This window comes from Dermacentor andersoni, chromosome 1 (genome assembly GCF_023375885.2).
Source record: "Dermacentor andersoni chromosome 1, qqDerAnde1_hic_scaffold, whole genome shotgun sequence".
Taxonomy (NCBI): Eukaryota; Metazoa; Arthropoda; class Arachnida; order Ixodida; family Ixodidae; genus Dermacentor; species Dermacentor andersoni.
The window spans coordinates 310,252,164-310,270,248 of record NC_092814.1 but is presented as its reverse complement, the minus strand read 5'-3'; the positions used below and the strand labels follow the sequence as shown (position 1 = coordinate 310,270,248).

Sequence of the window (18,085 nt, the reverse complement as noted above, 5' to 3'; positions counted from 1 at the left end):
GCGCGATCAGCAACAATTTCTTGTCCGTGCTTAACTGCTGACAACTAGCCCAGCAGCACGTTTTACACGCTCATTTGTGTGTTTAGGCAAATAGAAGCAGCTGTTGTCTTCGGGTATATCGGGGAAGATGTATACATGTAGCCCAAGGTTCTTGTGACGCGCCTTATACACATCCTGTGGCGGAATCGTGCACGTGTGGCAAGACTACGCGCGGTAGCTCCACAACAAGAAAAAAGATAAATATTTAAAAGAATATTAAAGCGCGATATTCCCAAGATAACTGAAACTTATTGGTAGCGCTGTTTTTTTCTTTTTTCTTCTTGTCTCTTTTTTTTTTTCCTTGACATAAATCTACGCATACGACTCGGCCGTCGTCTGATGGTGCACTTGGCCGCCGAGCTCGAACCTGGGGGGTAAAAGAGGAAAGACAAAAGAACACATTGTAAACTTTCAAAGAAATCGAACTTTTTTTTTGTACGTTATATAGACAGGCGAGGATACCACGTGATTAAATTTTAAGTTTGCGTAATTCGTCGATATATATAACGGCTAACATTTCTGCTACTCTCTTTTGCACGTGCGCCGCATTACTTGGCATACTCATTTTATTCGATTAGAACCGAATTTGAGAAAACATTATATCAATATTTATCTAAATTTTGCCTGAAAACGCTGTTCAACCGATCGCCTCCTTGTCTTGCACAGTATCGCAAGGCACGCTGCTGGCCAGGTTTATAGTTTATTCACACTTATAATAATATAGCGCGTGCAAAATTACGACGGCAACGACGGGCAAAAGAAATTTGATTTTTTAGAAATCTTCCAACTGAGAGTTGACGAACGAGTTATGGTACGAACAAGTGATGTACGGCGCAAAATGCACCGATAAAGATGACGAAGCTGCAGATATGTAACAGAGAGCGCGTTATTATTTTGTCTGTTTTCTCTGACCTCTTAATTTGTCATTTTTCTCATCGCATTTGGCGCAGTGCATTACTTGTTCAATATGAACCAGCAGGGCAAAAGGCAAAAACAACTGAAGGTGAGTGAACACCCTTTAAATCTCGCTGAATATGTTCCTTCGCATTGTCTTCGCCTGTTCTTCCAGATTAACCGAGAACGAAAAACTGCCCTCCAGTTGCCTTATAACCGCTAAACGATAACAGCACTTACTTTCTTTAAAGAAAAAAAGAAAGAAACAGAAAAGCTGCGGCAGAGCATACGGCCGGATACACAATGCTTCTCGGAGCGGATTCACTAAGCGCCGCCTTTCGTATCCGTAAAGTTATTGTGCTGAGAGTGCAACTGCATGCAGTGGCCGTGCAGTTAGCTTGCTGCGTCGTAGCACAGCAAAAAGCAAACGAAAGCTCGGTTTAAACGATCAAAAAAAAAAAAAGATGGAATTAGGCGCTGTCGCGCATTTACCACGATGGCATATCAGGTGCATTGTTTGACCGAAAACACGTTTCATTGTCACTTTTTTGCAAGTATCTTGCTTCGGTGACTTTTGATCACTTTTGATCATTCTCGGGTGATCGCTTTTGCTGGGACGATCCCTTTCGTGACATTTCACTTGTGACTCTGCACTGAACGCGCCGGCAGCCGACAGCGTTTATGGCGCTGTGCCGAGCTCGCTATTATCTTCGCAAGGTGCATGTCCGTCATGCTGTCGGCCGTGCAACCGAATGTCTTCGACACGAAAGTGCATGATCACATGCCTGCGGAAGTGATCATTCGGGAATGCCGCACCATCACTCCCGCTTTTTCGCGGATTTCCTTTTCCAGGCTTCCTCTACACAGGGTGTTGAATTCAGCGAACACTTTCAAGATGTTTTTAAAGGTTGCCTACGGCAGACAGCACAATTCTAGTTCATGAGCTGGTCTACTCAGAGGCGGACATTACTCCACGCACAAAAAAATTGGAACACATAATCAACTAATTAAAAATCAATAATTATGTATTAACTAATTACCTTATGACTCATATTGCAAATTACAGTTTATAGCTGTGGAGTTCACAAGGCGGATCCACCTGGAACGAATTCTCTGAATGACGCCAGTTTCAAGATATAAATTCCCGAACCTTGTGGAGAAAACCATTGCCGTTCCAGTTACTTTCTTAGCAAAACATCTTTCATGCATTGAAGCATTAGAGTAACCAAAATGCCAATGCAAAGTTCGGAAATCGTTAACTGGAAACTGGTGTCATCCTGAGAATTAGTTCCAACTGGATCCGCCTTGCGAACTCCACGGCTAGGATTTGTAAATTGCAATCTGGACCATAAGGTAACTAGATAAAATTTTAATTAGCTAATTTTTGTTGATTAGTCGATCATACATTAAAACGTGATTAAAATAACATCTATTTCTTGATGCGATCTGGAACTTTATTGGGAAAGCTTTGCCTGTGGAAAGTGTTATCTATGTTAGAAACTTTGCACTACGTTGACTGGGCTTTTTCTTCTTTTTTTTTTTTTGCTGGCGATAGCCTATTGAAGGCAAACCGGCAAATATCACTGCGATAAAAATATGCATGTAAGAGCTATATGTACGTTCAGTCCAGTCAGTCTAAACAGCCTGCTTTAAGACAGAGGACAAGCGGCACTATCACCAAAGCACCGCATACCAACGAGTCCGCCGACTCATCCTGTTGGCACAGGCAGTTTATACGCTTTGGCGGACGCAATTTTCCCGACAAGTTAGAGTGATCAAACGCATCATTAAGAAATACTTTTTAATTTTGTTGCTACCCAGAACGTGGTATGTACTGGAAACGTTATAGGACCATCGTATTTGAAGACACTTTCACTTTGTTTGATTCTCCTGGAGCACTTCTGTTCCGAGGTGTCATCATATTTGACAGTCTGTTCATTTCGCATTCAGGGGCGTGGATCTCGACACAACGTCAAAGCTAACAATTACTCTGCAGCGGCTCGCGTGAGGGAAAGGAAAAAGAAAGTCAGTCGTTGCTTGTTTTCGCCAGCCAATAGCGTCAGCTTCGCCCAGCTTGCAAACGATATGCGCCACACGCAGTAAGCTACGTCACAATGGGGGCTTGACGTTGCGTGGAGATCAACGCCCCTGAATGGGAAATGAACAGAGCGTCAAATATGATGACATCTCGGAACAGAAGTGCTCCCGGAGAATCAAACAAAATGAAGGTGTCTTTGAGTACGATGGTCCTAACGTTTCAAATGAAAACATATACCATAATCGTGACAGCAAAAAAAAGAATGATGTTTTGTTATGATGTCTTTGGAGACTCTAGTTGACGCGAAAATTGGCTCTGCCAAAGCGCATAAACAATCTATGCAAGCAGGTTTAGGGTACACAGCACAGCGTTTTTATTAAAATTACCGTTAGTTTAACTTTCTCTTATACCGCAACTTCGGTTAAACTCGCTGAACAAAGTGATCCAACTTTGCACTCCTGGAAGAGCGCATAATCAAAGCAAATGCTTACATCGTGGTGACATAACACGTTTTGCTATAAGCCCAGCATCGCTCGTGGTTCACAAGGCGAAATCCGACTTAAAGGGACACTAAAGCGAAACAATAAATCAGTTTAGACTAATGAAGCATTGTTTGAGAACCCTGCAGGCAGTCATTCCAAAAAAAAAAAAAAAATAGTTTGATTATTAGATGAAAAAAATGAAGGTCCAAGTATCAGTATTTGAATTTCGCGCCGAAACCCCAGCGCCGGTACGTCAGCGTGACGTCGGGGATTCCAACGTATGTTATCGCATTTGAGCCGCGTTGGCTCACTAAAGGTTCCCGAAACTTGCCATGTTTAATATTTGGTTCCTTTAGAACACAACGTAGTCAATCTGTACCGCTATATATAGTTAGAAGGCCCTAGAAGATGCCATCAAAATCCAAGACCTCACAGCCCACACGTGCGGGAACTTAAGTGGGCGTCGCCACCCGCATTTCGTTCTTGCGCTTTTTCTGGCTTACCAAACGTCTTATCGTTGTAAGAGTGCTGTTTTTGGTGTTGTAGAACGGTAATTTACTGATGCAGAAAAAATCATTTTTCACCCCCCCCCTCTCTCTTTAGTGTCCCTTTAAAGTTCCTCACAACTCCGCGATTCCAGGCCCGAAACCAAGGCCAATTAGCACCGCCATGCTCACTTGACTATACTGCGCAAGTCACGATTGTCGCTGCCCCAAAAAATTTTGTACGCCGAATTCACAAACGCCTACAAACGTTTTCGTAAGTAAGAAGAGGAAAAAAAATGAAAGGAATATACATGACGGACAGAATGAAAGACGCGAGTCACGTCATTACTCTTGCGCCTCATGTCAGCCTGGGATTGAGAAAATGAATCTCTTATCTAATCAAAAGATGGTGTTTTAGCTGCTAATCACCGCTCTCTCTGCTTGTGATGTCTACTTTTTTGTCGCATACTTTTCGAAAATAAACCGAACATTGCGTAAACAAAATGAATGCCGAGCTCCGCGTTTAGGGGCGTCGTGAGGACGTGACGCAGTACACAAGAAATTCTGTGTATGGACACTTTTCTCTTCGTACATTCTGAGGGAGAACAGTTGGGAAACTGGCCAAAAAAAAAAAAAAACCGCACCTTTCAAACGAGGTACTTTAAATGTTCTTTTTTTTTAAATAGACGATTACGTTTGTCTAAACGGTTTAGTGAATGCCCTGTGACTTTTTCTTTTTAATTATTTCTGCGTGGTTTGAGACACACTGCTTTGCAAGATGAAGCAACCTTATTTATGCACTCGCAGGACATGTATTTCCAGCCTGGTTTACCTTAAAATTCGCAGCCACTGTCATAATTATTTTCTCCGCACCATGCAGTCGAGCGCTGCAGACAGCAAATGTGTAACTGTTCTTCAAACTTTGTTTCACAGTATTTCAGGAGATCACAGAAAAAAAAAAGAATTGGTTACATAAAAAGTATCTTAAAGCTGAAAAACCGTGTGGACACAAGTTGTGAAAAGAGCTATAATATTTATAGTGAGCTGTTAGCAGCCATTTTCTTTTTTTTAACGGTCGCTTCAACCGAGATATGGCGCCTTACTTTGGAAGCAGGGTAAACTATGGTGCAGGGTGAAAAATCTCGAGTGGTTCGAATGCCACAGAACTTTTTGCTGAGGCGTACGTAATTGGATTTAGGAAAAGTGTCCACTGACAGCGGACAGGAACATTTGCGCTGATGCAGCTATCTTTTTTTAATGGCTACTTGAGCCAAGATATGGCTTCCTTCATTTTAAGTTTAATAAACCATAATTCAGGATATAAGAAAGACGTGCAGTTTTAATGTCTCGCAACTTCTCGCCCAGGAATACTTGGCTTTAAGAAAGTGCCCACGAATGCGGACACTGGTAGCGAAGAGGTTAAGGCAAAGCATGCGCCAGCAGGAGTGACTGTTCCTAGGGCTACAGTGTGGCTGCTTACAAGAGCACAGTTTGTCAAAACGAGGGTGAAGTTTGCACACTTCAAATCTCAGTTCGGGCCAACTATGCATATATGTCCTAGCTGCTGAGACCTGTACACTGCAACTCGATTTCTGGCATCAGCCACTAATTGTACATGTATGTGCTTTCGGCATCGAATGTTCAGACTACCGCTCTGAGCATGAGCCTTTTCTGGTGGCGACAGACAAACTCCCTATTTATTTGCAACCGCAACACTCAAGAAAATGGAGGGGTGGCCGGGACCCCCCCCCCTGACTTTTAAGCACTACGTGTGATGGCATGCACACACCTTCTTAGTCGAGGAGCCTGATAAGCAGCAGTATGAGCTTCAGGCGGCCAATGGGCGCGAACTGGCCGTCCACGTTAAACTCTGTGGCCTGGTTGGCCAGCGCGGGCACCCTCGGAAAGTTGCGCTCGAAGGCCTCCAGCTCGAGCCGCGCCTCGTCCTGGTTGCGCGGGAACGCCACCGCGATGGTGTCGGTCGTGGGGCCGAAGCTCTCTCCCAGGCTGCGCATGAACGGGTCCAAGCGACTGCTCTGCATGGCGTTGAAGATGGCCACCGAGGTCACCTGCAGCACGAGTCAGGGACGCCGCCGGGGCTCTTCAGCGTGACGCCCACGTCAATTTTACATCGATTTATAAAACTTCTCAGGACCTGGTTGCCAGTGGAGAGGGGACGGAGAGCAAAAGACGTGACAGACAGTTAGGCGCATGGTTTAGTTGGTGCAAGTGCTCACCACGCTCCGCCTAGGTGCGGATCGGAGAGAAACGATGTGGACAGGACAGACGCTTTGTCTTGTCCAGCGTGCCGAACCGAAAGTTTTTGCTTACCGGTCTTGGTTCGGTTCAACGAAAGCAGTTCAGTTCCGGTGCTACTGCAGAGCCCAAAATGTAAAGGGTGCAAATTGGTTCGAAGAGGTTCAATGTCATTTGTATAGCCAAACTATAAAATTACAGGAAAATAGAACAAATTTATTTTGTACAAAAACTCGGCGCTACTGATAAGCTGCACAGAAAGATTACGCATGTTTGCTCTTCAGTCCGCACGTAGTTACCACAGAATTATGCAGATCTAGCACCTATGCTGGAATCTATGTGATGCGAAGGAGGGAGGGAGAGACTCAGGGAGAGATAGAGAGGAGAATATTTCGAGGAAATGAAGAGAGGGCCTCCCGCCTGCCACTCTGCTCAGGTAGAGGAGAAAAATAAAGCAGTAATGACGAGGACAGGCTATATAGCATGCGAATAGCCCGTTCACAGCCTTGAATATAGGCCTGTGTTAACTAAATATTATAAGAGCGGCCCAATGTCCTGCTTCATTGATATTTTTCTTTCACTTTTTTCACTGAACGGTCTTTTGTTAATTGGCGCTAACGAAGAGATCAATGCCTGCTGTTCGCAGTCATACTGCAGGGGACAAGAAACAAGTACATATGCTGCACTGTCTCAGATATTCTACACGCATCGCAGTTTGGCGAGTCCGCGCGCCAGATGAGATGCAAATATTGTACCGTTAACATCGCACCTAGTCAGCCCCCTGACGTCATAGGCTGAAACGGTGCTGCTATTCTTAAAACCAAGGGGAAGATTGTGAGTTTTTAGGAATGAGGTAGCATAGCTTAGCCACAAGTTCAGGAAATGCATGGACGAAAATTTCCATGGAGAAAAGGTGGCCAGGCTGAACTGAAAACCGTTATTTTTTTATCTTTTCGGTTTCATGCACTCCCTAGTGAAAAAAGAAATCGTTCCAGTTCAGTACCGGTTCGAGCCAAAATAACGTTTTTTTGCCGGTTTTCAGTTTAGTTCCGGTTCGATACCCTGGTCTTGTCCATATCATTTCTTTCCGCTCTAATTCCGCTCAACGACACAACCTGATGCAACAGCAGGCCCAGTCAGCGTTCCTGAAAAAGCCATAAGTGCCTATTTCCCAGCAGTTCTCGCCAATAATTTGTTCGAGCTATCTTTTATTTCCTACCCTGTCTTTCGTGTTTTAGCATTGGCTTCGTTTAAGTTGTTTCAGCCCGGTGCTGTTTTATATAGATCGTCTGCCAATCATCAGCGACTCATATTAGCGCGTCAGCCAATCATATTTCTTCAGGTGCATGTTCTTTCTGGTGTAGGATCGGGGCCTGTGCAATATTATGCGCAGTAAGTCTTGCGCTGTTTCATGCAGTATCGGTTAGAATAAACATTCGCATGCAGTTGCACGAGGAACATTCTTCGACCGCTAAGAGCACAACATTTATTGTGGAACTGGCGCGCCCCGGTCGTAAAGTGGAAAGAGACAACTACATTCTCCTCTTCCCTCCTTCCTGCCTTTCACATCTTGCTGCTAGCTTCGCTTACATTGGTTCGCCTTGGTGCTGTTTTACAGATAAACTGAAGCACTGAGGAGCGTGACGTCAGCCTATCAGGGCAGCTATAGGGGCTACTGCACTCTCAAGCTGCTGTTATGTTCCCTGCAAGGGTGTCGGCAGAGTGGTCGAGAGGTAACACTTCGCACTCTGTAGGCACATGCTCGTATGCAGGTTGTGCTTTTTTTCAAATATTTTTTTTATAAACGTGTCGGGAAACACTTTGGGATTACTTCGGTGGGCGTCCTGTAGACTATAGGGCATACTGATAGAATAAAATGTATCGCTGCAGAAATAAAACGTAGCGCGCATTTTGGCAAGACATACATAAGAGGAAAGGATGCGATTACAAACGATCACCCTTTCAGATGGGTGTATTAATTCGCCTAAACACCCTATTCTTTGGTTGTAAGATGGGTGAGTTATACAGACACTAGAAAGCACCTTTAAAGGTTCAATTTTCTTTAGTGCAACGAAAACCCATCCGGTTTCTCTCAGAAAAACTGCATGAGTTTCCTTTGTAGCATCGTGCTACAGTCAGGCGGATGGTAATTTCTCCCTTTCAAGAGCATATATACAGCAAGGGCACCATACGCAAAACGAAATTGGATTCCGCGGTACATATAGGACATATCAACAAGGTGACCAACACGTTTAGCTCAGGAAGCTATCGCTTGACTTCGGCAATCATGCCCCGGTTGTTCCCGTCCCATCTCCGGCGACTTTATACAGTGCGGCAGCAGGAGCTGTCCTGCGCACACCATACCCGGTCGGAAACCCGTCTAGATAAAGTCTAATGATTCTGCGTTCGCTTACTCGAGGTGACACACAAGCAGCGTCAGCACCATCCGCTAGAGAAGCTTGCACAGCGTCTACGTGCGCGAAATGGACCGAATGTTGTCAATGGCGTCCTACGTTTTGAAGTATTGGTGATCGGGTATAGACCACATAATGTTTACATTCCTAGACATAACTGAGCTCTTCAAGTAGCGCCAGCTTCTCCAGCTAGTCGAGGTTGCAAATCGCTTATTATTGGATATATATTATATCGTCCCTGCGTGGAGCGCTTCGCGAGTTGGCAGCTTCTAATGCAAGGGTGAGCTGTTCGACTGTAAATAGGAAATTTTGGTCAGTGCCGCTGAGCGGGAGCGTGTAAAGTCAGGTTTGGAGCTAGCTAAGGAAATAATGTAACCTCTTCGAACTTGTCGGCGCCAAGCTGCACATGCTTCGCCGTATGGACGATCTGTACTTGCTGCATAGGATGTGGATCTGCCAAAGCTTGCGAGAGCCAGTTCACTCGTCGAAAGACTCGCGGTTTTCAAGTCAGCGTGACTCGGCTAACTTCACATACCGACGAGCATGCGTGGTTTTGGTGCGCACCAGGAGAAGGTCCCTGTGTCGGTGGTCGTTTTGTAGCCGCTTGCTGTTTCTCCCGGGTCCAACGTTCTAACCACAGCGCGGTTGAGGGAAATTTACAAAGATTTTCGAATATAAAGTCAGCATTAGGTCGCTTTTCAAAATTCAGACTGTTGCGTTTCTCAGCGCCAATTCCAGCTGGAAAAGTCCAAAGCAAAGCAGATAAGGCACACGCACAAGGCATACTTGTCATTCGCCAGGGAAGGCGAAAGAAATGTTGCAATTTCACCCACAAGGGCGAAGCATCAACGCGATAGCTGGCGCCATATACTATACTAAGTCTTCCACGGTTTCGCATAGTATCGATGTTTACCAATCGCACCTACGAATGTTTAACATTCGCAGATGCGCACGGGCTATCTGCTTTCGAGAAGAAAAAGAAAACTCCCTTCACTGTCGACTCTACTGTGTTGCTACCAATGTCGCCATTGTTTGTGGCGGTGGCGTTCCCAGGGGCATGGTGGAAAAAGGGAGTGACACGGTTTCTTGTTTCTTTTTCATATCTATGTCTCGTTTTTTTTACCGCGGGTTTCGTTCTTCTTTTAGCTCGGTGCTGGTTTATAGGTCCAACGCTGAGCCAGTCATAGTTCTCCAGGCATCGACAGCGGCGCAGTATTATGTGCAGCAAGTCTTTTCGTGTGGCATCGGCTGGAGCAAATATTTGCAGAGTCGCCGGGGCATTTGCTTGTCGAGAAGAAAAACGCTTCAGTCATTGTGGAGGTAGCGCTCCCGGTGGTGAATAGAGAACTACGGCTATTCCTTTCTTCACTTTCCTGTCTAGTCGTTCAGATTTTACCACTAGCTTTGTTTAAATTATTTCACCTTGGAGTTGGTTTATAGAAAAGCTGCAGAGCGTGACGTCAGCCAATCATAGCAGCTATAATGGTGCGTCTCCTGTAACATCGGTAGAGTGGCTGAGAGTTCTCGGTAAACATCTTTTTTTGCCAGTTGAATATGAAGATGAAAATATATCCTTTCTTTTCACCTCAATATGCTGCTGAGCCTCCACAGTTTTTGACGAACTAAAACGGCAGTCAGTAACGCTGACTTAGACTTGCAGCCGATAAGGATATACCTTCGTGCCAAGCATAGGTAGAATGGTGGCAGTGTATACCGGTTGCAAAATCCAGAGCCCGAACGGCTCCCAAGAGTTGAGGCATTGTTAAGCGTATGCGAATACTAAGGAGGACTTGCGGATACCGTTTATAGTGGCATGGTGCCTTGAAAGCACTTTTTGAACTTATATTTTTCACATTGTTTAATCAAGAAAAGAAATTGACTGATATATAGGTAAAACCTGCGACTGACCCTCTGTGGACCGGGGTTTCTAATCAACGAGGAATACGACGCATTTTTACAGCGAAGCTATATATGCATGGGTAGCCCATTCGTTCGTGTGTCCGTCTGTCGCCTGTACGCCGAAAACTTCTCCGGCGAAACCCCATGCGCATGCGCGAAAAAAAAAAGAGGAAGAGAGGCGCGCGATGGGCTGAGCCAGTAGGGACGTCGTTGCCCTCCGTTGCGGCCGAGCGCGCGCGCAGCAGTTTCTTTCCGGCCGCGAAATGATAGGCCCCGCATCATATATACTCCTGAGGAGCAGGCAGCTTTCGATCAGCAACGCCGCGAGCAGAACCGGTAACTAGCTCATCCACGCCGTGCCGATGCTGCAGCCCGGGCACGAGAACAGGCTCGTGCAGCTGAGTGCAAGCAGTAACTGCATACCGAGGATCAGGCAGCCTACCAAGCCGTCGTTTGAGGAACCGTCGGAATTAACCCAGTGATAAACACCGGGGCCGCATGTTTCAGCTTTGCTGGTTAACCAACTGTACGGAGTGCTTGGGCGGTGATTTTTCTCTGCGTCTCTCCCTGTTTTACAGGCTTCTCGTAAAGCACTTTGGGATTCCTGCGATGGACACCGGCGGACGTCAAAACGACTAGGAGTGCGCTCACAACAGCTATCACTATAAATGCGGCCACACTGGAGAGGATAGAAAACATGAGACAAAAGAGCCGCGGCAATGACTCACCAGCTACACTCTAAGAACAGTTTACACCCTTTGGAGTGCCCCTTCTGCCACACAACAATAATCGTCATCTGCCTTGATGCGTTTCCTTTCTTTAACGCTGCGAGCCCGGTACTTTCCTGTAAAGAACGGCATGCGCGTTATCAGCATGATAGGCTATCATGCTGATAACGCGCATGCCGTTCTTTACAAGAAAGTACCGGGCTCGCAGCGTTAAAGAAAGGAAACGCATCAAGGCAGATGACGATTATTGTTGTGTGGCAGAAGGGGCACTCCAAAGGGTGTAAACTGTTCTTAGAGTGTAGCCAAGTAGCAATTACAAAAATGGTCCAAGGGCACTGTTCCTCAGTTAATGAAATGATGTTTCCTACACACGTGGCACATTTCACCTTTATGATCCTGCCGGTGGCCTCTTCCGTGAACCGGGAGTTGGCGACGTCCGCCTCCAGGGTGCCTTCGGTGACGTGCAAAGCCTGGAACATGAGCACGCCGGGCAGCACGTTGTGGAAGACGGCGCCGCTGCCTCTGCCCGTCGATGGAATGCGGGGACGTGGCCAGACGACAGGCAACGCCGCGGCCGGCAGCGATCCATCGGCGGGTGCGTCCGCCGCGAAGGGGGCAGCAGCAGCATTAGCAACCGGAACGGCTGGCGGTGTTGGTGGTGGCTCGCCTTCGGAACGACGCTCCTGCGCCTGGCTCGGCGCAGACTGCGACGACGGGCTGCGCCGATTGTACAGAAAGAAGGATTTCACGCTTGGAAGCTAGCACAAGTTTCGCGGGCGACGACCTGTGACTTGCGCATCTGTTGCATGTACCCTTCGCACTCTTGTCCTTCTCGTCGGCAAGCAGGTGCGTTGCAAACCGACACCTTCACTATTACTGCCCTCCTTTGTAATCGTACCTCTACGCACCTCTTTCCCTCGGTCCTGCGAGCGAGGCTCTGGACTGAGGACCCGCGGCATCCTACCCACATTTCCTACCAATAAAGTATTTTCTCTCTCTCCCGAACGTCCACATTGTTGAGACCGCATTTCTCTCTTCCACGTGGGCTGACAATGCTGGGCCATCACCTGCTCTCTATATATTATGGCGCTGGTCAGAGATATACATTCCTTAAAGACAAAGAGGTTACAGAAATACGGGCACCTTATGCGATCAGTAGCGGGAGGTCAGGGAAGCGCCAGCGTGGAGTCAACTCTCGACAAGGGGACTTGCCTTTGACCCACTTGAGACCACTGTTCTTTTAGCTGATCTCAACCTTCGCATTCGTGGCGCCGTTCTAGTGATGCAAACAGATCTAGAAAGACGCGCTGTGCAGTACTGCATACACTGTACACGTGACCAGAGAGCACAACGAAGTTCTATAGGGGTAACGCGTCATCCGTCCCGCTGACTCGTATCGGTCGCTCTACAGCAGCCAAATGGTTCTTTGATTATGGTGCTAACCCGGGGACGGGGCTGTCCGGCGGCGGCGGCGGTTGCTGCTGGTCGTCGTCGTCACTCGGCTCACGTCGCACGATTGGCTCGGCGTGGAATAAGAACTCGCCGAAGACGCCCTCGTGCGAGCTGTCATCGGAGTCGTCGGCCATTCGGATGAGCTCCAACTTGAAATACACGATGACTGAGTTCAAGGGGAGCAGCTCGCGCACGCAGTCGACCACTGGGTACGCAGAGATAAATGCATGCACAGTATGTTTGCACGCGCTGCGTCATAACTTAGAGCATTCGGCAGCCACCGTCATTATCATTATTTTGATATGCTGGCCGACAATCCCCACCAAGTGGGCACAATGCCTGCACGCACTTATGTATACATAGAGGGCGTATGCAGGAACGCTAATGTTCTGAAAAGCGTTAGTATGGCATGGAACACAGATCATGTATTATTATTCAGAGGCTTGGCGGTAGCCATTCACTTTGGGCATCGCTCTAAAGGGGCAACAAAGAGGCACATGTAGTAAAGCTGTATTAATAAATTAGGTTTCCACAATAGGAAAGCGGTCGCCCTCAACTGATGCATGACAAGACCAGAAATGGAGCAGAGAACTGCAGGCTGCAACGTCGCCCTGAAATTCTCACATCAGTTCGCCGTGACGAAGATTTGGCAAGCGTCTGCTCTCGGGTCTAGTTTTGTTTATTGGTGAATGAGGATCACGTGAGTGCATTGTAAAGATACCAAAGGCTCAACCTAGCAAGTTTCTATAACTCTTCCTGCACCCAAACGGTCCAAATATGCTACAGAGGAAACTGAAAGACGCGACGTCAGACTGACGCAACGGCGATGAGTTTTCATCGCAAAATTCAAGAAAGAGATGTTTGGCTCCCAACCCGTCTTAGCCAAATGGAATTATTCAAGAATAGTTTACCAATCTAAAAATTTTTTAGGGTGCGTTACTTTCCTGTGACTTTTTTTCGCGGAGGCCCGGTGGCCAGAAACACGGCGCGCGCTCACCCCTCCTGTCTTCGTTCAGGTCGGCGTGATAGGACAGGAACACAAGGGATGGCCGCATGCCGGCCAGGCGCGCAATGTTGCGGTAGCGAGCGAACTTTGAGCACATGATCTCCACGCACGCGTGCAGCCTGTCCTGCACTGGCTCCTGGCTCGGCGGCTCCGATTCCTGGGCGCGCCAACACACACGCATTGTTCACTCGGCGAAATAAATGGCAGGCCTGCGCGGCAAGGATCAACGCATCGAGAGTCGGTGCACGGCACTCGTCGTCAACGGAACGGCTTTCGGCAACCTTTTGCGACAGCAGGGGGAAGCCTTCGGTGAGCAGGTCACTCGGCGAGTCGCCGCGGTTGGGGTAAAGGCAGACAGAGACGCTGACAAACCAAGGCTGCAGTTTCGCAAAGCGTGCGAGTTAAAGTAAACAAGTTAGAGCTAGAGTCAATCAGTGAATATTTTAATTAGCTACCTGGAGGGAGGGGGGACATTGCGATGTTTCGTACAGGTAGTGTTCTCTTCGGGAAGTCCACCTGAACAGGCCAAATTGCGCTGTATGCTGCATGCGATTTAAAGGGAGATCTGTTCGAAGTAAAAAAAAAATGCACCTCATATACGTGCAAACACGTTATGTTTATCCATGGCAGTGAGATGAATATGAAAGGCTAATTTCGGGTGGCGACAACACATTTGAGCCCCTAGTGCCTCACACGTAACGTGCTCCTAACATCCCAGTCGCGAGTACGGCGCCGGTCACACCTTTTTTTGTCTTTTGTTTTTCTTCAATAGGATTCTATTCATGCGGCCACTTATCTGGACAGTATTGTAGCCACTGCGTTGATACACTACGGGTTGATCATTTTTAAATTTCCCGGAGTTTGTAATCACCTGTTGCAGATCACATAATTCTAGTCCTTGCATTGGATTATTCAGACAGGCGGACATTACTTGCACGAGAAATCGAAGCACATATTTAACTAAATAAATAATCAATAATTATCGTGTTCATCAATTACTCCGTGGATCATATTTCAATTTACGAATGGTAGCCTGTAAGTTTGCGAGGCGTATCCACTTGCAATGAACCTCCAGAAGGACACCAGTTTGAAGATATGCGCCATCAAACTCGACGTAAAAATACACTGTTGTTCCATTCACTTTTTTAACAAAACGCTCTTTTACGCATTGAAGCATAAAAGTAACTGGAACGCTCATGTATTTCGTCCCACACTTTGGGAAATATCTCAAAATCGGTGTCATCCTGGAAGTTCATTTCAAGTGGATACGTCTAGCGAATTCCCGGCTACAATTTGTTAATTGCAATATGTGCTGTAGCGGAATTAATTGCAACGCTGGTAATGCTCTTGCTGGTAATGTCCGTCTCTTGGAATAATCCAGCTCAAGGACAGGAATTACGCTATCATCCAAAGGCGATTTTTAACAAATTCCGGAAAACTGAATGATTATCCCGTATATTCCTTCGCCTAGGTATTAAATCGCGGATAAAGGCATTCGATTTAGAGAACTTCGTTACATGCGAATACGCATCGTTGACTCATTCCTGGTTCACCTCAAACGTGAGAAGAAGATTTGCACAATTTGAGTGATGAAGCGCTCCAGTGCGCGGAGCACCTGTATACATATATATTGGTCATGATCATCTTGGAAGATTGTTGGGGATCGACAGTGAACTTGCGGAAAGCCCTCAGACGCAAGCAAAAGCCAGCACCCTCTCTTCAGCCACCATGTAGACGACACTCCAACTGCCAACCGGTTATATCACGGGTGAGGCCGTCACAATGTAGCGACACACCGTATTGCTGGAGATATATTTAATTACAGTCTGGCGAGATGCCTATTGTTTCGGCTATATACGACATACATTGCCTCCGGGATCGCCCAGCTCTGTTAGGATTCTCACCAGGGTGACGACGATGTAACGACGAAGAAATAACGTAGACGGAACGACGAAGGCGGTATGACAATGGGGGGACGATTATGAAATGATAGTGCAACGGCGGCAGCGTGACGTCGACAGAATGAGGACAATGGGATGACGTCGACGGGCGTGACGATGGTGGTATGACGATGACGGAACGACCACGACGAAAGTGTGGCGACGACGCTAGCATGACAACTGCCAACAAGTGATACCACGATGGGGTTATATTACTCGGTGGGGTGCAGCGCGCAATGAGCCAGCCATTTTTTTTTTCTCACAGATAGCCCAGCAATTTTCTTTTTTTCGCATATCAGTGTGTCCTAGTGTGCGCGCGCGTGTTCTTGTAATTCTGCATACTCTCACTGCAACTTTTTGAAGAATCCTCACAGACGAACGTTTCTCAGCCATCTATCTTCTCTGAACTGCTTAGTCAAATGAAATTTCGGCCTGCGCGTCTTTCCGGGTCTCTCTAAAACTTCTCCAAAGCTTCGAAGTCACTGCTCACATTGACCGCACTTGTCGGTCCCGCGCACCGGGCCTCTGCAGTACTTTGGCCGATTCAAAGGCCCAGAGATTGAAAGAAACAGACGCCTTTCTCATTTACCTGAACATTGGCGCATCGCACATTCTGCAAAAACCAAGCAACACGGCCCCGCAACAGATCTTGTTTCGAGAACTATAGCCTCGAAACGCTATTGGCAACGACTATATGCGTAATTGCAGCGTCATCTTATCTGGGCAGCTCCAGAATATCGAGCAAAGCTTTGGTAGGAATTTTTCTGAAGCTGCCTGACCATGGTTGCAACCACGGAGCACGCGTTAGCGGCCCTAATTATAAAAGCAGTGCCTCCTCACCGGTGAACAGCAGATGGAAACGGATATCAGTTTCTTCCTCAGCAGAGACAGGGCGACCGACTGCCACAGTCGGTTCACCTCTGCGCACGTGAAGAGCTCCTCGGTGCCCAGGTGCTCGAGCACGCTCTCCACCACGAAGTCCTTGTCAAACATTTCGCTGACGTCCATCGTGGACCCCAGCTGTTCACCGTCAACGGACATCGTTTCGCCGGCTGTGGACGCAGCCGTCCGCGGGGTCCAGCGGTGCGCGCGCCTTCGGCACGTTCGATCTTTTCTTCCTCTTCGTGACAAGTGCGCGCGATTTCGGTGCGTTCTCCTTCTCTTCGCGGCCACAACTCGCCGAGGCGCACGACAGAAGCTCAGATCAAGCGTTTCATTTCCAGAAAATATTCCGCAGAACCCATTTCACCATGATTGCCTTCGTTAATACGGTTAGCATTCAAGCAATGCAGCGACATACCGTATTGCTGAACATATACCTTTATTTAGCATCTGTAGTGGTCGTTCAGAGTTTTTTTTATTGTTTGGGCTATATGCGACACACAACGTATCCGGGATCGGCCCACTTCGCTATGGCACTCGCTCACCAGGGTCGGCCATGACCATGACCGCTTGACGACGACTGTACGACGATGGAAGAATGAAGAAGGAATGATGTCGATGAATATCTAACTAACATACCAAATTCTTTTTTCAGTAAGTTATCTCTAGGGACAAGCAAGTACCTTACAACTATTCTTCAGAAATCGCTGTCTACCTGTACGGTTCCTGCTTCATGGAAGGTCGCGAAGGTTCTTCCTGTGAACAAGTCTCGCGATAAGCGCGATTTCACAAATTGCCGATCCATTTTGAAATCTCAGTGTGGCAAATTACTATGTAACATATTATCTACAAACGCATCGCTACGTTTTTATTGAGGCGTGACACGCGCACGGGTCGAAGTTACTTCTTTTACGCCTATCGAGGCTGGCGCCTGGAACTGCAGGTGCTCATGCGCCAGGTGTTTTCTCCTATGCGCTCAGTAACTGATAACGGTCCTTCAAACCTCGCTAGTAACTTCTTGCCAGGTGAGCTGACTCCCCTTTTTACCCATTCCTCGTCATCGACGTCATCCACCGGAGCAGGTCGATGTCGGCGGTCATAGTAGCGCTTCTGCGTTTCTTGCGCTTGTGAAGCTCTTCTGATCGCTGCTGTTCTGATCTTTTTAAAGACGGACGCTCGGTCGTCGAAGCTGGAGATGGTAACTGGAGTGTCCAGACTGAGGACCACTTTCAGTCGGGCCCAGCTTCCTGCAGACGGTTTCATATGACGTTGCCCCCGGTAGACATCCGCAGCGTCGTGTTAACGGAATAAGCAGCTGACTTAAGGTGAACGTCCCAGTCGGCTTCTCCTTTTTTCCCTATTTTCGTATATGGAGCGAGTCGTGCATGTATACTTTGGCTGGTTCGCTCCGTAAGGCCATTTGCCTGGGGATGAAATGCGCACGTGTAATGGTGCAGCACCCCTGCCGTACTAAGATACTTTCTTAGTTCGCGGCTGCGGAATGCCGTAGCATGGTATGATATTATTACTTTTTTGGCAGGCCACGCCTCTCTTCAAATCTGAGCTTCAG

At 47.3% G+C, this 18,085-nt stretch overlaps 1 protein-coding gene and 1 long non-coding RNA gene across 3 annotated transcripts in view; one reads left to right on the top strand and one right to left on the bottom strand.

Annotated features, from left to right (window-relative positions):
* Window positions 1-11,343, top strand: part of LOC140214041 (uncharacterized) — a 69,141-nt gene extending 57,798 nt beyond the window's left edge. For both annotated transcript variants that reach the window (XR_011890958.1, XR_011890959.1), the window contains one exon: window positions 11,086-11,343. This is a non-coding gene — a long non-coding RNA (uncharacterized lncRNA). The remainder of the gene's footprint in view (window positions 1-11,085) is intronic.
* LOC126548396 (uncharacterized) lies at window positions 5,732-16,824 on the bottom strand. The gene is made up of 5 exons (XM_072285278.1): window positions 16,474-16,824; window positions 13,685-13,850; window positions 12,679-12,892; window positions 11,622-11,952; window positions 5,732-6,007 (listed from the first exon to the last, which is right to left on the bottom strand). The coding sequence occupies exons 1-5, from the start codon at window positions 16,672-16,674 to the stop codon at window positions 5,732-5,734; spliced, it is 1,188 nt and encodes a 395-aa protein (XP_072141379.1). The 5' UTR covers window positions 16,675-16,824.
* Window positions 16,825-18,085: the final 1,261 nt, after the last annotated feature.